Raw genomic sequence first — 19099 nt, 5'->3', positions numbered from 1 at the left:
CTGACAGATATCACTGGAATAGGTGACTTGAGATATCACAACTCTCTCTGTATCAACCAGAGTCTTTAAAACAAACAAACAAACAAACTTATTTTTAGCCAATAAGAAACGCTCTACGCCTGTCAATCCTAAAAATAAAAATAAAAGTTAGAAAAACGGCTGAAAATGGTTACTGCACTTTTAACTTTTCTGATTTTCAGCTCGTCTTTGAAATCACTAGGTGGGAACAGTCTCCCATCTCAACAGCCATCGTAACAATTCTTTCATTATCAGCGAAAATGTGAAATAACCTTTGCGAAGGCGGGTGAAGTTTTAAAGCCGCTGGCACGCGAAGGTCTCCTTGACATTTTGCCGCTCATCTCCTCGAACGCTTTCTCCTGTCTGAGGGAAGAGATGTGCGCGCCCCAATGACATTTACCAAAGTCATCAAGCATGGAAAAAATTATATTAGAGAGGAAGAAACTGCTAAAAGCAGCTTGTTCCGTTCAGGATACCGGATTTAAAAGAACATAGGCTACTGTATATGCAACTGAACGGCAAAGCCTGCAATGAAACTAAAGCCTACACCGTTTCAGATGAGGTGTGATGGAAAGAATCATTTCTCTCTCGCTCTCTAGATAGGCTATATATAGGTCTATATATGGTTTGAAATTAAAATACACCCCAAAAGGACATAACTCTCCACTCTTGAGTTTGTAAATTCATTTACCCTGCACATAAAACTCATACACATTTCCTCCAAATAGCCTATAAGATACATTTCCTGAAACAAATAACGAATAGGCCTATCTCAAAACTATAAACAAACCATATTAAATGAACAATGTTGAAAGAAAGAATGCAAAATCTAGTAGGCTATTGTTGAACATATTTCCCAAATATTCAGCAAAATAATGCAAGAGGGGGGAAATAGATCATATACAGAATTTGAAATTACATTTGTTCTGAATTTGCATCTTTCTTTAGTCGATACGTTAGATAGAAATCTGGCCAGTTAAGTTGAAGGTATTAGCCCCTGTATGCCCCATAAGAATCCATAGCATTCTCACAATCCACCTATATTGCCTTTTCCCACTTGCGTATCTTCCTCCTCGCATGGAGAAAAACATGGATATCAAAATCATAGATCTCATCAGAGACTCCCTCTTACTTGTAGGCTACTCTTCCTCTGGAACATCCTTTTCAATCCAAAGCCATTCCAACAGTTCTAGTTACGTTGTCTTCTTCATTTCATCTGCTAGAGGGCACTATCGTGCAGCTGCGATGTTTTGCCATCAGCCAGGAAAATAGAGGGGTGTTGATTACCATCGTTCAAGTCAGAGAGCGTGGAGCGTAGAGAGGAGAGTAGCAAGTCTTGATTTTCACTTACTCTCTCAATTAGCTGCTGCAGCATCACACAGGGCCTCCAGAGTTTAATTCTGGAAGTGTTTTATGGAATCTTTTTCTGGAAATTTGATTGTGGAACACTTTTATCTATCCGTGGAAAAGTCTCAGAAACAGTGATACAGTTTTTTATGCAGGAAAGCAGCAGTGAGACTAATTATTTTAAAGACACCATAAAAAATATGTAATATTACAATGTTTATTATATATGATTTTTCTATGCAGATTTTTTATTTATTTATTTAAAAAATGCATGTACCCTCATAATCTTTCATCAAAATAACTAGCGCAAAAGACTATGGCAACTTTAAAGAAATGACTTTCTAATTATACTTTCAGGGGGCTTAAAGGGTTAGTTCACCCAAAAATGAAATTTCTGTCATTAAGTAGGCTAGTCTCATCCCAAAACCGTACAGGTCTTACAGGTTTGGGACGACATGAGGGTGAGTACTTAATGACATAAATTTCATTTTTGGGTGAACTAACCCTTTAAACAACTGTCACCAATATTCACCATCTAGCATATAACTGATATTATTAGGTGAAGTAAAATGTAATGACTTTGCTCAAATAGGCAGCAAAAATCAGAATCAGTTTCATCCTATTAGCACTGATGTATGCGCCTCATGAGTTAAGTAACATGGCTAGATAACATGATGGACGTGGGCAAAGGCAACATTTCTCCATTTTAACACCTCACTACTCTCAGCTATAGAAGAAAACATCTTGATGCCAACATACTAGAGCAACCATACAGCAGCTGCTCCCTTGGAAGGTTGCCGAGGTGCCTTAGTAGGCCCCCGGAGCCCTAGATGAGAACCACTGTGCTACACGGTTGCTCGAAGTAGTGATGTTGACTTAAATTATTAAACTGACATTTATACAATTATTGTTAATATATTAAAATAATCCAACTTAAGTAAAATTGACAATTACCCACTGTTAAAAGCATAGAACAGTACAGAGCACAGCTCAGTCAGAAGTCAGTTTCTAACCAAGCAGCTTTCTGTTGGTCAGCACGGAGAAGCTTGTTCTGAAATTCATACAAACACCAACATAATCACGACTCATCAACTGGTTTTTCAATGTATATGGGAGAAAACCCTTTATTAATCGTCTCTGACTAAAAAGTATGGGAAGAAAATACACAAGACATCATAGATGTTAAAAAGGATCCAGATAAGCAAAGACAACATCTGTGTAATTTAGTCTCTTTGCATAAATTAATATAGGAACAAGGGCCATTGAGGAAAAGTGTGTGGACATCTTGTTGTTCTTTAGTTTGATTTTTAAGCCTTTGGTCAGGCACTGGGCATCTGGATTCTCTGGATGCGTTTAGTAGTCAGGACGGTCCTTCTTCAGCTTGCTGTAGTCCATGTTCACTGAGAAGAACTTGAAATGGAAAAACAGAAAAGTGAGAATACAAAATAGTTTAACAATATGCACTCTGCAAAATCCATTAAGTCAGCTGCCTGTTTAAGTATTGAACTTGAACTCTACTCCACATCAAATACACATTAAAACACAAGCTTGATTAGATTTGTACCAACTATCAGCACACATAAAATGAGCTTATGAAGCGCTTAATGAATTAAACTCATTAAGATCTGAGATTAGGTCCTGATACGGTCCTTCAGTCACATCTTTTAATAGGATCCCCTTAGGCGCTCAATCAACAACGGCGCGTTTAAGCACTTCACTAACACCACATACACTGGTCAGTTAGATTTCAAACTCAACATTTGTCAATTACTGGATGCTAAACATCTCGAAAAGTGCTTTATCACATTAAATAGAATGTTCTGAATCAAAGCAAAAAGTCTTATAGATTACTACAGATTGTAACTGACTTGTCCCCCTCGGTTAATTAAAACCAAGCCAAAATTGTGTCACGGTAATGCCATTACAATGCAAATCTATGGGACAAGGTATTCCAGAGGGTCTAAATGCAGAAATGCAGTTGTTAAAGCAATTATAATAATTCTTCAGTACAAAAATGTGCTGTTTGAGCTGCAAAGCTCTAAAACATATATAGCAGGTTCACCCTTGTAAAAAGATTTATCATGCTAGTGTCATGTTAACATTTTTTTTTTTTTTTTTTTCCCCACAGACAAAGCTTAAGCCTAGTCACAGACTAAAATGCATGTTTGTGCTGTTTTGAATGAAATATCTTAATATGTCAGTGCCATTGTTTTGTCTCAAGATGCACACCAGTAATGTGTTCTTGTAAGGCCTAATCTTGGCTTAATCTAAGCCTTGTCTGTGAAACCGGGCCTGAATTGGCTTGTTCCATAGGCTTCCATTCAAAGTGCTTTACTGTGAATGCATTTTTTTTCCAAACTAAAAGGACAAATGATCCCAGAACATTCCTTCAAACACAAGGAGAAAAAAGAAGAAAAAAAGAAGCAAAATGCATCCTGGCACATGTATCATACCTTGTACTGATCATTGGGACCCAGTTTATTCCAAGGCTCTGGGTTGTTCTTTTTGTCCCAGCTGTAGATATGAAGCAAATGAGTGCACAAATAAAAAAAGGCATGCATGATAAAAACTAAATAAAAGAGTTGACATGAACATCTGAGCAGCACTGTTGTTTTCTCACAATTGATTGAGTCAAGGTATTAAGAATCACAAATGTATGTCACACTGCACCATAAAAGCTTGAAGCTGTCAGACTGGATGTTACAAAGTGACCGCTCAAATCTATTTGTTCTTCGTGTCAGTAGTAGTGCAAATGCTTTAAGTATGTCAGAAATAGAACCGGGCATCAGTTTATTGTCAGGAATTTGTTGTGTCACGTCGCATCCAGTGTAGACAGCATCACTGATTATAATGGATTCTGCTTTTGTCGCATTGCGCCGCTCATGTCTGGTGTAGACACGGTGTTTGATCTTAATAGCAATCGCTCCTCAATTAATAAAAGAATAAGGCCTTTCAGTTACGTTTTTGTATCCATTGTGAGAGACAGATGATTAATGGACTTGTATCTTCTGTAGAACAGATACTTACCAGACATCAGGGTTGCGCATTGCCAGGCGAGCCAGATATGAAAGAGACATGGTACATCCACCGCCAATGAAAATAAATAGTGGGATCAACTATGGTGAAAGGTGAACAAAAAACAAAACAAAATATATAAAATAACTGTAACTTCAAGTCGAATGACTTGAAGGTGATGTATTAAACTTTGAAATCATGGAAATCATGACCATCTAGTCTGGCGGTTCACAACTGGTTTTGCATTAGGATGCAAATTTTACATTGTATATCACTTATATCAGTATCATAAAAACAATAAAATTGTTTTTATGATACTGATATAATGATATTTTATGATACTGATGCAATTGTTTTTATGATACTGATAATGTAAAATGTCCAAAACCATATTATCGACCTCCAGGAAAGAACCACAGATCTAGATTAAACAGTAATGACTGACATTACTGTTAAATAAAACTGTCCACAAACGTTGCTCCATTACAACACAAAAGCCTTAAATAAAGCAAATAATAGATCAGAGTTTCTCTTAAAATCCCTGAGCTTCCAAACTTTACATGCAAATGTCTTCTAACAGCCTTCAGAAGCTGTAAATGGTTAGGAGATCATTCCGAGCCAAGATATAAAAACAGTCCTGAAGTTAAAATATGGGGTCGACTAACAAAAATACTGAGAATACTAAATAAATAGCTCTGATAGTTTAAAAGTGAAAGTGTATTAGGCCACACTTCTCAGTCTGTCCTCAGTTTAACACGCTTGTCCTTGAGTTTTAGTCCAGATAGCCAATGGTGTCACGTAGCACGCAGGCCTCCTGCGACAGTTCTCTTTGAGTTTAAGTGCGCACATACAAATAAAACACGTTTTAATGGCATTTCATTTAAAGAAAACTTAAAGTTCATCTAATTATTCACATAAATACTCGGAATGAACATATGCGGCTGGTCCATTACAATGGGAAATGGTGTTGTTTACTTGTGACGGTCACGGACACGGTCGTGACTGGTTTGACACTTTGATACGTTTGTCTAGTTGTGGCAACGCAACATTAACATTTAGTGAGCTTTACAATATATTAATTTGATATTTTATACCCGATTGAAAACGTATTCTGATTTTAATGTTTATTAATTGTAAAGTGTTCAATATCTGCAACTCAACAAAAGTACATGTATGACATTAATATTTATTTAATAAAAAAAAAAATACTAATTATTAAAACGTAATTAAACATTTCCTTTTGGATTTCCATACTTTCTGACAGAGATTAACTTTTACTCTCAAGTCGTTTGTGATTATTATTTGATAAGCGTTTATAAAGACAATTTTATTGAGACTGCACCAAAAAAGAGATATCATATTAAATATTTTAAAACAAATATTTCCAGTATTTCCAACTTTTATTCGTTTCCATTACTTTTGCAGGCCTGGGAACCACAATTTTAAAATTCCTGATATTTCTAGGATTTTTCGTCTAATTTAAATACATATTTTGGATTCATTTGTGTTTATTCAGCTGTATAAATATCCAGACTGGTGGCATGTCCAGCAATTCCGCAGCAGGGACGCTAACAGGCTAACGAAAACGTTTGCGCAACTCGTGCTTGCCATCGTCTTTTACGGAATAAATCGTCCAGAAATCATCAATCACTTACGGCAGGATGGCTTCTGAGTTGCCGGCTGACCGTGCTCAGCATTGTGATTGATGAGATGATTTAAAATCTCCCAAAAAAGTACAGAAATGAAGGAATCAAGCGAGGGCCGTTCGAGAACTCCAGCAGTATCTCTTCCACTGAGAGAATAGGACACCGTCCGCGGGGATCTTATTGAGTTTGCCTGATCTGTTATTTTATAGTTAGACGAACTTTGTCATCATTTCAGTTAATAAATACATATTACAGTGCAATAATTGAAATGTTAATCAATTAATAATAATAAAAATGACAAATGAACGATTATATGATTATACGCAGAGGTATTTTGTAAAGGCGGTGCTGTGGCTACCCATTCGAAGGCGCGGTACGTGTTCTTACCACTGGTCGCTGAGTCTGATCTAGGGTCAGTTTGCGAGTTTGCACGCACACTTTAGTGTTATCTGCAGCGATTTTAGGTATCTGATCCCAGATAAGAAAGAAAATTTAAGGACTTCAGAGGATAGTGTACTTGTACGCAGTAAAGTGACAGTAGTAAAGGAGAAAGAGAAGGTCGTTCTAGGTCGTAGTATTTTTATTACTAATGAGAAATATCATTTTAAATGGACAAATTTAACTCACGCATACATTTTTTTCTTTGTCGTGTGATATATCTTATCTGTAAATAGTTTTCATTCGTTCTCTGATAACTTTTTAAATAACATATTTCACCTGCTCATTTCAGATGTCTGGAGTGGAAAAAAAACGAGATGTGTTGTTGTAAATATCACTCTCACAAAACCTGTCAAGAACATGTCTAGGTCATATTTCATCTTAAAGATTAAAGATAAAAGAAGGTCAGTGATAAAACTATGTTTAAATTAAAATTTTATAGCCTATTTTGCGTTGTGGTATTATTATTTGCATGACAATTAAGCACATTGGTCCATATTTTGCTTATTAATACTACTATTTTGCCTGTAAATACACTAGACAATACTGACAGCAAATTATAGGCACCAACTAAATTAAAAATATTGATTTTTAACAGATTTGTAAACATAAACCCGCTATCAATAGAAGAAAAAAAAAGGTTTAAAAAAAGGTTATGCGTTTTTAAAAAGTTTTACATTTTTTATACGAATTAATTTCAAGTTTATTTATTGCATCATGAAATTGTGAATAAGAAGCTCCTTTAAATTAAAAAGACCAAAATAGGAATTGGTTTATATATTGCAGTAACACAATATAATAAGATTACACAAAGCTATTTTAATTGCAGTTATGAGCAAGTCAACAATAGATGCTGACCTTCCAAAATACAAATGTTAGTTTACATGGATATGTGTTTATGAAAGCACACATCCATGGACTGGCAATATACACTTTTTCCTGAAAAAGGCAGCATTGTCACAGATTTCCGTACCTTACTTTGAACTACCACAACTTTCAGAACTACTATCATTACTATGTATCACTATTGCTTTTGCTTCTTTATATTCATGACATGCGTTAATAAAACCACCTTTAAAATTCCATTTACATAGCCTAAAAGTGCTCAGCTTAAAATGAGCATGAGATTAAAATAACAGAGAGAAAGAGAAAAAGGAGAAAAGCACTTCATCATCGTTTTAGCCAGGACACCCTCAGGGCAGCTTGTTCAAACGGTGAGTGTGGAAATGTAGTTTTGCTGCACTGCCAGTTCTCCTCTGCTGGCTCTTTTAATCAGATTGCCTTCCTGACATCCGGCCGTGTTTGTTTCCCTCCAATTTCATTTTCTGCTTTGAATTGCACATTAACCTTTCCTCAGAGTTCCTGTTAAGCAAACGGTGACTGTTCTCTATTGCAATCACGATTATGAGAGGTGGATGACACTCTCGTCAGGTACATTTCATCCAGTTTAACTGCATCTTCAGCTCCAGTCCATTCAAGTCAATGTGTTCTCTGCGCCACTGATGTGTTTTGTACCAACTATATCTACTGCAACAAGACGTGCACTTTAAGAGGTGCGATTGAAAACACAAACCACAAATCCATTCATGTCCAGGGTGTGTGTTTAATGTCATTTGGTTGTTTTTGTCTCCCCGAACAGAGCGAGAACATGATGCTGGCAGACACGAGCGGCGTTTTTGGCAGACGTTCCCTGATGACAGCTGGTCAACAGCATCTTCTTGAAACCTGATTGAGTTTCCCTTTTATTTAAACACCCGTTATGATTCCAATCAGATCCATTCGTAGAGATGCAGAGTAGAATGAATCTAAAAAATTACATTTTTATTCTAAAATATGGACACAGTATAATGCAGATGATTTTTTTTTTTTTGTAAAAAAAACTTTCTAAACATTTGCTTTGCTGACTTCAAACAAGACATGAGACACATGAATAAAAATATGACATCTGGTATGAAAACGCCATGTTTTGACAAATAATTCATCTATACAGGTGTTTGTGCATTACATACACAAAGTAAACACTACACACACACACACACTTCCTGGGGAATGCAATGACAATAATCAGACGTTGCCTAAATTAAGACTAAAATTAAGGCAAAATCCACCTGTCTGAATCCACATTTCTCAAATGACTTGGACGTGTATCTATAAATATGTCAAAAGTACAATTCGGGGTAGCTAAAAAAAAAAAAAAATCGGTGGTTGCCTCGCTGGAGGTAGTCTTCCAGGAAGTACAATTAGCGTGTGCATTTTTTTAGACTACAGTTTTAAATAGGATCTTTACCTTTATCCAACAATTCTCTTTTTGATTTCGCCTTATGAGCATGACAGATTATGATTAGGCGCAGACACACATTTGCACTGTCCTTCTGTTACCATGGATACCATTTTGAGAGATGATGGGCAAATATATCCCATAATTAAATGTTCAGAACATCAGCATTATAACAATATTTCGAGTAATAAAAACATCATCTCTGAAGTACACCAGTGATGGAATTAGTGTGGTAAAGTGTTTAGAGAATAAATGTCTATGTTTGTCTCAAGGGTTCAAATGCAGGCATACATGTACGCATGCGCGCACACACACACACACACACACACACACACACACACACACAGGGTTCCAGTCTTTAGTGTGTCGTCTTTTTAGGAGACTTTCCAAATTTGGCATCCAGTCCAAGGCCTGAAAGACAGAGCAGAGTCATGGTTGAGCTTATTATACATCTGCTCATTATGGCCACACAGCTCTGGACTGATTATTAGTACCGCTCAACACAAAACTCAACTTTAACAAGCTCAGATGTACACGACCAGTAAAAAGTCTAGGCAACTTTGTTTGATCTAAAATGTTATGCTTAAATTCTTCAAATTAATTTTGTAAACAAATATAGAAATGTACCTATGTATGAACTACTTCATAATTTAAAATAAATAAATAAACTAAAATATATAAATGTAGATTTTTAAAGTATATACTCTACTGTTTAAAAGTTTGGGATTAAAAATAAATTAATACTTTGATTCAGCAAGGATGCATTAAATTGATCAAAAGTGACAGACGTTTGATCAAAGACTTTTACATTGTTATAATAGATTTCTTTTTCAAGTAAACGCTGTTCTTTTGAACTCTCTATTCCTCAAAAAAATCCTCAAAAAAAAAAAATGTATCACGGTTTCCACAAAAATATTAAGCAGCACAACTCTTTTCATCATTGATAATAAATAGCAAATCATCATATCAGAATGATTTCTGAAGGATCATGTGACACTGAAGACTGGAGTAATGATGCTGAAAATTCAGCTTTGACATCACAGGAATAAATGCATTTTAAAATATATTAAAATAGAACATTTTTCACAATAATACTGTTTTTACTCTATTTTTGTTCAAATAAATGTTTTTTCAATTTGTTTTTTCAAATAGAGATCGCGATTCTGAATAGACAACTAAAAATATGTAATTTACTAGGTTCTGACTAAATGTTAAATTGCTGCAGTTTATTTAAAAATGTTTAATTAATCTGAATTAATTATTTAAAAAAAAAACAGTTTGAATGAATGATTCAATTACTTGCTTATAAGTCATTGAATCACTTTTTTCATTACTGGATGAATCAGCGTTTTTGAACGAATCTGTTAAACGAATGATTCAATGACAAATACATTTTTAACAGTCACTTAACGCCACCTGGTGGCATAATGATGTAATCGATACAAACGTTATTTTTGAGAGCCAAGTTACTTTCAAAAGGTGATTTGCTCTATTTTGATTATTTCTGTAGACACGAGTGTTTATATCCGAACTATAAACTTTTGTCCCAGTACTTCTGTGATAATTTGAATTATTGTAAGACAAAAATAATGATACTATGTGGTTGAAAAGACCACATCTATACCTATACATGACAACTGCTTTCTCTGGCTCAGCAGCAGCGTCAATGCAGATTTCAATGTTCTGGTGTGATTGTCAAGGTTTAATAGACAAAGGAAAATCATTGTCATTTAGGAATAAGATCGCGTGGGTGTTTGAATCGAGATTGCGATCTTTTATCAACTAACCTTGCAGCTCTAAAATGCAGCCTTTGTGAGCATTAGATACTTCAATTAAAAAAACAAACTTTTGAATGGTAGTGTATTATTTTTAAATTTATAGATATATACAAGACAGATAAGATAGTTTCACTCACCAAGGAAGACGAGAATGGTGCCAAACCACTGCATAGTGCTGATGACGTTCCCAAAGAGCAGCACGGATCCCAGGATGGTGAAAAACTTCCGTGTTGTTGTAATGATGGAACAGGTGAGCGGTCCAAAATATACCACAGTCATAAAGATGAAGGTCTAGTTGAAGAAAGAGGAGGAGAATAAATGTTTTAACCCTGGATTTTTTAACTATCATTTACTATTATTTTATGTGAGTGAATGAATGACTGAATGATGGTGCTGATCTGTTGTATGCAAACAACAAACCCACCTGTCCAAGAGCGCTAGTGATACCAAACAGGAGGATATTATAGATGATGCCAGGATAGCGGTCAGTAAATGTCAAAAACTCCCATACCTCCCCTGACCACAGCACAGCTATTCAGAAAAAAGAAAAAGGAGAATGAGCGAGAGATGTTATTTTAGTAGATGGTGTGTGTGTGTGTGTGTGTGTGTATAATATATATATATATATATATATATATATATAGAACAGGTATATATACATATATATTATTTTTTTTAAAGTGTTTATTACGCCTTCATGAGGTTGGAAAGTAACTTTACTCTCCAAAGCCAATTTTTACTCGCATTTGGGCTTGCCGAGTATAATTCTGGACTCTGTATCATTTTGCATTTGCCTAGTTAAAAGAGAAACTTGACAAAAACTATTCATTATTTCTGATAACTTCAGAGAGCACCACAGGACGGCTCTGGTTTTATAATGAGAGGTTTGGAAGGAAGGAAGTTTGCTGCATGTGTGATGAGATTAAAGATTAAAAGTGAGGAACAGATGCCTTTCAGAGCTGAGGCAGACAGACTGAACAGCTGCTGGAGATCAGCAGGGTTGCTTCAGTCAACCCTGAAATAATAACAACACCAAGACTAAGCATAGAGCCAGAGCTCCCCCTGCTGGAGGAAGATATACTGACAACGAGCTCTGGTCTGATGGAAATACTAGTATACTATTTAGAAACCATGAAGACATTCACTTAGTACAAAAACTAGGAGGAAATAAGAAGACAGTGTACTAAAATCATTTGCTCTGAAAAAGGTGATGAGGCAACATAATTTCAACCAAACAATGATTGTTCATTGTAGACTCTAAATGTTTAAGGCAAAATGTAGTAAAAATCTAGTTAAAAATAATTATGGCAGGCTTTCGGACACCATTACGATATTTAATCTTCCTCATTTTTTAGAGGCAGCTTGCGTCGTCACTACGTTGAATACGCACGAAGTAGTAGTAGTAGTAGTAGTAGTAGTAGTCATCTGGTTTGTCAGAAGTAAGAAGAAACTTCATTGCTTCACTCAGGCTATCTGCGGTCTCAGACGACGACATCTTTGTGTTGTGTCGGCCAGACGGCCACCGTAGCTTCTCCATAAGGAAGGGGTGCAAAGGGTGTGTGCCATTAGTTGCAGTCCGCAACCTCACCACTAGATGCCGCCAAAATTTACACATTGCACCTTTAAAGGGTTAGTTCGCCCAAAAATGAAATTTCTGTCATTAATTACTCACCCTCATGTCCTTCCACACCATTAAGACCTTTATTCTTCGGAACACAAATTAAGATATTTTTGATGAAATCTGAAAGTTCTTTTAATCAGTTTTTGCGTACAAAATTTATTCTCGTCGCTTAATAAATTTACGGTTGAACCACTGTAGTCACGTTGACTATTTTAACGATGTCTTTACTACTTTTCTGGACTTTGAATGTGGTAATTATGTTGTTTTCTATGGGGTATTAAAAAAAATCTCTCAGATTTCATCAAAAATATCTTAATTTGTGTTCTGAAGATGAACGAAGGTCTTAAGGGTGTGGAACGACATGAGGGTGAGTAATTAATGACATAATTTTCATTTTTGGGTGAACTAACACCTTAGTCTGATACAAACAAGTCATGAGACGAGAATAAATTCATCTAATGACACAGTAACTTAATGGCCAAAAATGATGTGCATTAAAATCAGAGTAATATTATTCATGATGTAGTTTAATCATTTATTTCCAGCAAAACAAATCACAATATATTGTGAACATTCAAATATATCGCCCAGACTAAGGGGACAATATTATTAACATGTTCCTCCAATCCTAGTGACAATCATTTGTTCCATTGTCTTTAACCTTTAATAACCAGAACCTTCACTAACAAAGTACCTATGTTCCTATATTTTAACAGGACCCTATTTTTAACAACTCACCTACTCCAAGGATCAGTGTGGACCACAGGTTGACGTTCAGCATCATGTGATTGGCTCCTGTCTGGTGCCGCGCCCTCATGTGGTCCTGAGCTACACCTGTCATCCCATCCAGAGTCAAAGAGAGCAGCTACGATCAAAGAAACACACATCAGATCATCTTCACACAGAGGACTAGAAATGCTATACAAGGCAGAGAACGGAACAGATTCAAACAGAGACCAACCAGCAGCATCTCTCCAAAGCCAAACGTGTGTTCATCTGATGCGCTGGAGCCTTTGTTGGGTTTGTAGAGGAAGAGGGCGACCCCAGTGACGATTAGAAACACACACAGATACTTTGCCATGGGATATTTCTTCCTCAGGATCGTGACACCCAGAATCATCACTGTGAAGAAAAAGGGACACAAGCACAATGGGAAGACGTGACCAATACCATCAATCTGAAGAGGTTTCTGTTGTGTGGATGTGCATGAAACAAAGAGAATAGTTTGCCATATGGCCAACAAACATAAGCCAAAAAAAAAAAAAGCCACATGGGAATATCTCTGAACATGTGAGGCGAGCATAAATTTTGTCCTCCAAACAAAAATACATCTAGATGACAAGAAAATGACAGCTACATTGGGCCAAAAAGAATTAGGACACTGAAGCCTTACTTAATGTCTGAATGTCATTTAATTGGACAAAATATCAAACCAAGTGGCATCTGCAAACAAATGATGTGAAACTATTTCTTTTTTAGCTGTTTTGTAAATTACTTTTAAACAACTTCAAGGGTTTCTCCCCCATTAACTCTGGACTTTCTATTATGTTTGACAACCAGTAAATGTCCACATTTTTATTTTTTTTTTTTATTCATTTTTATTATTTGTTTTGCTTAAAGTCCCCCTGTGGTGAAAATTAAGTTTTTAATGTTGTTTATATGTCTATGTGGTGTTTTTAATATGCTTTTAGACAAACCGTGTGCAAATTCAAAAGTCAACACCATTACTGAGTATTTTCTCTTTAAAACTGCAGTAATTTAAAGACAGTTTCAAAAATGCGGTTTGAAGTCGCTGTTGTTTGTGACGTCACAAACTACCTTGTAAACAATCACATCAACGTGCCGGCGGGATTTAGCATATCATTAACCATGAGCTCTCTGAAGCAGGAGAGTCTCAAGAAGCCAGGTTATCCCAGTATATTTTTCTGTTGATATGAAAAATCGGGTAGATTTAGCAATATAGTGCGTGTATGATGTATATTACGATATTATGATAAACTATGTCTTTCTCCACTGACGTTCTAAGGTGTTCAAAGCATTTCTAAGGATACAGATTTTTATAAGGCAGCTGTCTGACTCACGAACGGGAACATGGTTTGTTTATGTAATATTAGCAACACATTATTAGCAGCTGTTTGATAATGTTGTCAAGCAAAAGGCTAATCATATTAATTACCGTCATGTGTCTGACGTTGTAAAAACTGATACCAATACCATTGTGCTGAGTTTACTTCAGCAAGTTGACCGAGTGGATCTCTGAACTTGTGCGAGTGAGTGGAGGTGGGGCTAATTAGCATATTCATAGATCCGCGTATAATAAATGAAGCAAGGGTGTAGTTACATTCAAGCTATTTTAAGGCATGAAGAAATTTTTTCACAGGAAGAAATGTTTAAATGTGTCCTTTTGATGATCAAAGATGAGTTTTAAGGGATAAAATTATTGACTACAGGGGGACTTTAAAAGTATGCTTGTGCTATCATTTCTAAATAAGTCTAAATTCTAATTTAGAAATTTCTTTTATCTATTGCAATGACTCTTGTTTATTATTTAAGTGTCCAAATACATTTTGGGCCCACTGTTTAGTCTCTATACACTATCGTTCAAACGTTTGGGGCTGGTAAGATTTTTTTTTAACCCCACACTTCTTACTGACCCCGAATGAAACGGCATACCCCTGAAGTCGTGTGTTTTGAACATGAACATGAACTACAGTAAAACAAGACCAGAATGTTCTACATTCTTGACTGAAACATGAGAGCTTTGTTTGTTAAAGATAACAATGTTTACAATGTTCTCTTACCTGGAATTGGTTTACAGGATTTTCCCAACACCTAGAAAGAACAAAGACTCATGAGCATGATGTTGTGAGGGAGAGATATAGAGATATGAGAGTAAAGAGCTGTGCTGACCTGTGTGGGGTAGTTGACATACTGCAGGGCGGAGTTACTGGACACCATGGCGCCCAGGTAAGACAGAGAACACACACCGTAGAGCCAGCTTCTTGTGTGGTCCTGCTTTGAGCTCTCAAAAAACTGAATTACTACAAACATAAAATAGAGAGAATGCAGAATTACTTCGGATTCAAACACGTGCAGCAACACATATAGCACATAAAAAAGTGGTGCCATAATGCGATACCACCCATTTATTATGTCACACATGATCGCCACACATGCAATCAGAACATCTGAAGGTTTGACTCACAGAGCCTGGCGAAAGCAGCATTGATGATGCATTGGATGAAGACTAGGGTGGTGGCGTAACGAAACTTCTCCTTCTTCCCCGCGTGACTGTAGTCCCCTCGCGTGCTGGACGAAAAAGAAGACAGGGGTATTGTGGGATTGAAGGGAACAACTGTTTGGAACAAGGATACTTAATGATCACTGGCGGTAAAAATAACCATCAGTGGCTGGGGAAGAAACTGTTGTTTACTGCAGTGACTAATTTTAGCGCTTGATAAAAAGAAATAGTCTTCATGACATTGAGAGGTCAAATCATCTGAGAGGTTTTGAAATGTACTGTGTAGATGTAAAATGGTTAAAAACATGGCAAAATAATTAAAAAAAAAAAAAAAATCACCCCAGGAATCAAAAGGAAAAAGACATACCCCTGGTATGTCACTGTCATTTCACTGACAAGGCTTAAGCCTAGTCCCAGACTAAAATTCATGTTTGAGTTTATTTTAACTGAAAGCAACTTGCACTGAGATATCTTAAAATATGTCAGTGTCATTGTTTTTGTATCAAGATGTACACCAGTAAGAATTTGGATGCCCTGAGAAATCACAACTGTTGTTACAGATTCATAAGGACAGTTGTCATTAGAAACACTCAATTATTTTGCTAGTAATGGAACATCAATACTAAATAGACCAAGAATTAAAAAAAAAAAAAACACTATTTAAAATATACAATTAACTAAATTAAGATCTAATATCTCATATAACATAACATTTAGTCTCTTAAGGCAGGAACACACCAAGCTGACGCCGACGAACTAGTGGCGACAAAAGAAGACTACGGGGTCGGCTCACGTCGGCAGCGTCTGGGTCCAAAGTTGCCCTGACACACCAAACCGACGCAAGTAGCACGACCGTTCTGCACCTGCGTAAGAAAAAATGCCTTTCCGTACCAGCAGGTGGCAGTAGCTGAACAGCCAATCAGAATGATCAGATGGCCTGACTGACCGACGCCGATTCAACATGTTGAATCGGCCGAAAAAAGTCGACGAGGACCAACTTCAGCCGACGATGCGGAACACACTGAGAAAACTTAGTCGGCCGACGAACAAAAACTGCCCGACGGCCGACCGTCAGCTTGCTGTGTTCCTGCCTTTTAATGAAAGAAGTTTTTAGAATTTAGTTGTGTTATATATTAGATCTTAATTATTGATTAATGATCTATCTCTCACAGTTTGGGATGGTCAGTTTAGAGAAGGGGGACGGCCTGCAATTTTTTTAGCCAATCAGAAACTATCGATCTGTCAATCAATTTGAACATTTGAGTTTTCTGACATTGTTTTGGCTGTGATATCGGTGTTTCAGGCTAGAATATATTCCAACTGTCACTGGTACGCATTTCAGGCTTGCTAACCATTACGTACTAGTACTTATTCTTAGTTACTGGCAACTTTTCAAATAGTTATTAGCCTCTAGTCTAGTTTTTCTAGTACTAACTTAATAGACACCAACGCAAGTTGTATTACACACTAGTGTGCGATTCTAGATCTTTGTAGTAACAACTTTAATCTTACTAGTAAGACTTTTAATTGCATTGTAACGTAGCAATTCTGACTAGTCCTTACATATAACAAATAAAACAGCAACTGTAACGGGCGCGGGAAGTGGCTGTTTTCACAGGATTGTAAATGCAATGCAAATTTTTGTTCATTTACATTTATTCATTTTCAGCTTGTAGTAATTTATTTGTAATAAACACTTTAAGTGGGCTATTAAAATGTCTTATTTATTTGTTAAATTATGTTTTTTAAAACATACGCACAGAGTGTGACGTCATTTTGTGACCGTTGCAGTGTGCATAGAAAGAATCTGTCTGCTCTTCTCTACAGCGCAAGTCCACTTTCGGTGTTGTGTAAGGTAGGCAGCTTTTGTTTTGATGCGTTTTATAGACTCAATATTGTTTCTTATTCAAATGAACCCCCAACCTAAAACGTCTTCCCGCACCACTGAACTGTAACTAGTGAGATAACTTTTAATAGTAGCTATAACAATGGGGATGGATACTAGTACCTAAAACTGGAATAAATACTAGTACATATAAGCACTAGTAGCTAATGAATAATTACTAACACACTAGTCAGAAGTTCCCCATAGAAGTCAACCATTATCTAATGAATAGTTACTAGTGAAATTGCAAAAGTGACTCTTAGATTACCTACTAGTAATTACACTAATACTACAATTTTAAAGCAGTGGTTCTTAAGCAGGGGCCAACTCTGGGGCCTCGGCAAACTTCCAGGTGGGACGAAATAAGATCTGAAATTATTTAAAATGAGTTACATTAACAAAATATAAATGAAAATGCTAAAAAAGATGTACAACATTAAACTGACATTTTTGAGTTATATGCTTTTAATTACAACAGATGCACCAGAAGTACATATCAGCTTAGAAGAGCCTTCAAATATTGTCTTGGACAAAGGTGAACCTTGGAGTCAAAAAGGTTGAGAGCCACTGGTTTAAAGGAATACATGTTAAAACAGCTTGCCACACACAGAGAACAATAAAACAATTGTGTGCGATAAATCAGAGCCTTTTCTCGCTGACAAGCGAGCTGTCATCAGGCTTTACCATAGTATACTATATACTGTCATATACTGTAAGAATGCAGAGAGTGTCAACCAGCAAGGTGAAATAGCTAAAGGGTCGTTTCCACTCTCTACTTACTATTGCAACCACATGGACAGAGACTAATTCAGTGCAACGATAGCAACTGATGATTTAAAGATTTTTATTTCCTATGTAATTAAAAGCCATGTAGGATCTTCAAATGCAATGCTGTTTAATACTCACATTGTCTCCTGCAGTATTCCATAATAAAAGTAGCACACGAACACCCCGCAGAAACAGACGATGAACCGGAGCCGTTCGTTCTGCCAGAAAGACGGTTTGCTCGTTGCCTTCCCGGCAGCCATGCTATCGTCCAGCAGTCTCGGTATGGACACGGACACGGACACCGCTCCGCTCCCCGTACCCCGCGCTCCTGCGTCCCGATCCACTCTACCGGCGATCGGTAGCCCGGAAATGATGACGCGACTCTAGATCCCCCTCTTCTCTGTACTGATGATGAGGCTCTCCTTCCTCTGAAATTACATCTATAAGTTAGTCTCAAAGCGACTTACAGTAACAACGATATTACACGTCCAGTCGTATTACTTAGTTTATTTATTATGTTTTATTTTATTTATTTACAGATTAGTAGTGTAAATGTACCGCGCGCTAGCTGTGTTCAAATAGCCGCATCCTGAAAATGATGAGTGAGTGAGTGCGGTTTAAAAATGCGGCTTTTGTTTCCTGATATTGCGAAGAAGCCCCAAAAGCCTAAATAATGCTGTACTCGAAATGCTGAGTTTTCGGTCTGTTTTTGACATATAGGGATTATAGAGAATAATTACTGTTGGGGCAGTCTCTAATAAATGTTTTCATTTGACGCGTCAAATGACACTAGAGGAGAAGGACCCGAGGAAATCTGTGGACTCTGCTGATATGCCTGTAATTTAAACAGATTTAAAATACACAATTAAGCTAAGAGCATGTCGTTATTTGCTAAACCGCGGTGACTTCCCTCCCATCATGGGGCTTTTCGCTCAATCTCTATTTTTGTATATGATTGTACAAAAATCTGCCTGCTACTTTAATTTGGGCATTATATACAACTCCCTATAAATAAATCTGCGGGGCCTTTCTTGAAAATAAGCAGTTAGGATTTTACGTAGTGG

The 19099-nt window shown here is 36.7% G+C and overlaps 2 protein-coding genes and 1 long non-coding RNA gene across 4 annotated transcripts; 1 reads left to right on the top strand and 2 right to left on the bottom strand.

The window, feature by feature from the left end:
• Positions 1–2458: 2458 nt before the first annotated feature.
• On the bottom strand, positions 2459–6285 carry ndufa4a (NDUFA4 mitochondrial complex associated a). Its single transcript, XM_051886738.1, has 4 exons — positions 6036–6285; positions 4393–4481; positions 3819–3879; positions 2459–2775 (listed from the first exon to the last, which is right to left on the bottom strand). Exons 1-4 carry the CDS (start codon positions 6075–6077, stop codon positions 2719–2721), a joined length of 249 nt encoding a protein of 82 aa, XP_051742698.1. The 5' UTR covers positions 6078–6285; the 3' UTR covers positions 2459–2718.
• Positions 6286–6409: 124 nt separating this feature from the next.
• LOC127508622 (uncharacterized) lies at positions 6410–8426 on the top strand. 2 transcript variants are annotated; one of them, XR_007928846.1, is made up of 3 exons: positions 6410–6594; positions 6757–6868; positions 7559–8426. It is a non-coding gene; the product is annotated as an uncharacterized LOC127508622 (long non-coding RNA). The 2 variants fall into 2 exon arrangements; XR_007928847.1 differs by having other exon boundaries at positions 6410–6868.
• slc35b1 (solute carrier family 35 member B1) lies at positions 8265–18836 on the bottom strand. The gene is made up of 10 exons (XM_051886727.1): positions 18594–18836; positions 18174–18463; positions 15347–15450; positions 15052–15182; positions 14943–14973; positions 13103–13263; positions 12880–13006; positions 10945–11051; positions 10658–10811; positions 8265–9153 (listed from the first exon to the last, which is right to left on the bottom strand). Exons 2-10 carry the CDS (start codon positions 18293–18295, stop codon positions 9101–9103), a joined length of 990 nt encoding a protein of 329 aa, XP_051742687.1. The 5' UTR covers positions 18296–18463; positions 18594–18836; the 3' UTR covers positions 8265–9100.
• Between the last annotated feature and the right edge of the window lie 263 nt (positions 18837–19099).

Source organism: Ctenopharyngodon idella, chromosome 3, assembly GCF_019924925.1.
Source record: "Ctenopharyngodon idella isolate HZGC_01 chromosome 3, HZGC01, whole genome shotgun sequence".
NCBI lineage: Eukaryota > Metazoa > Chordata > Actinopteri > Cypriniformes > Xenocyprididae > Ctenopharyngodon > Ctenopharyngodon idella.
This window is presented reverse-complemented; position numbering and strand designations above follow the sequence as displayed.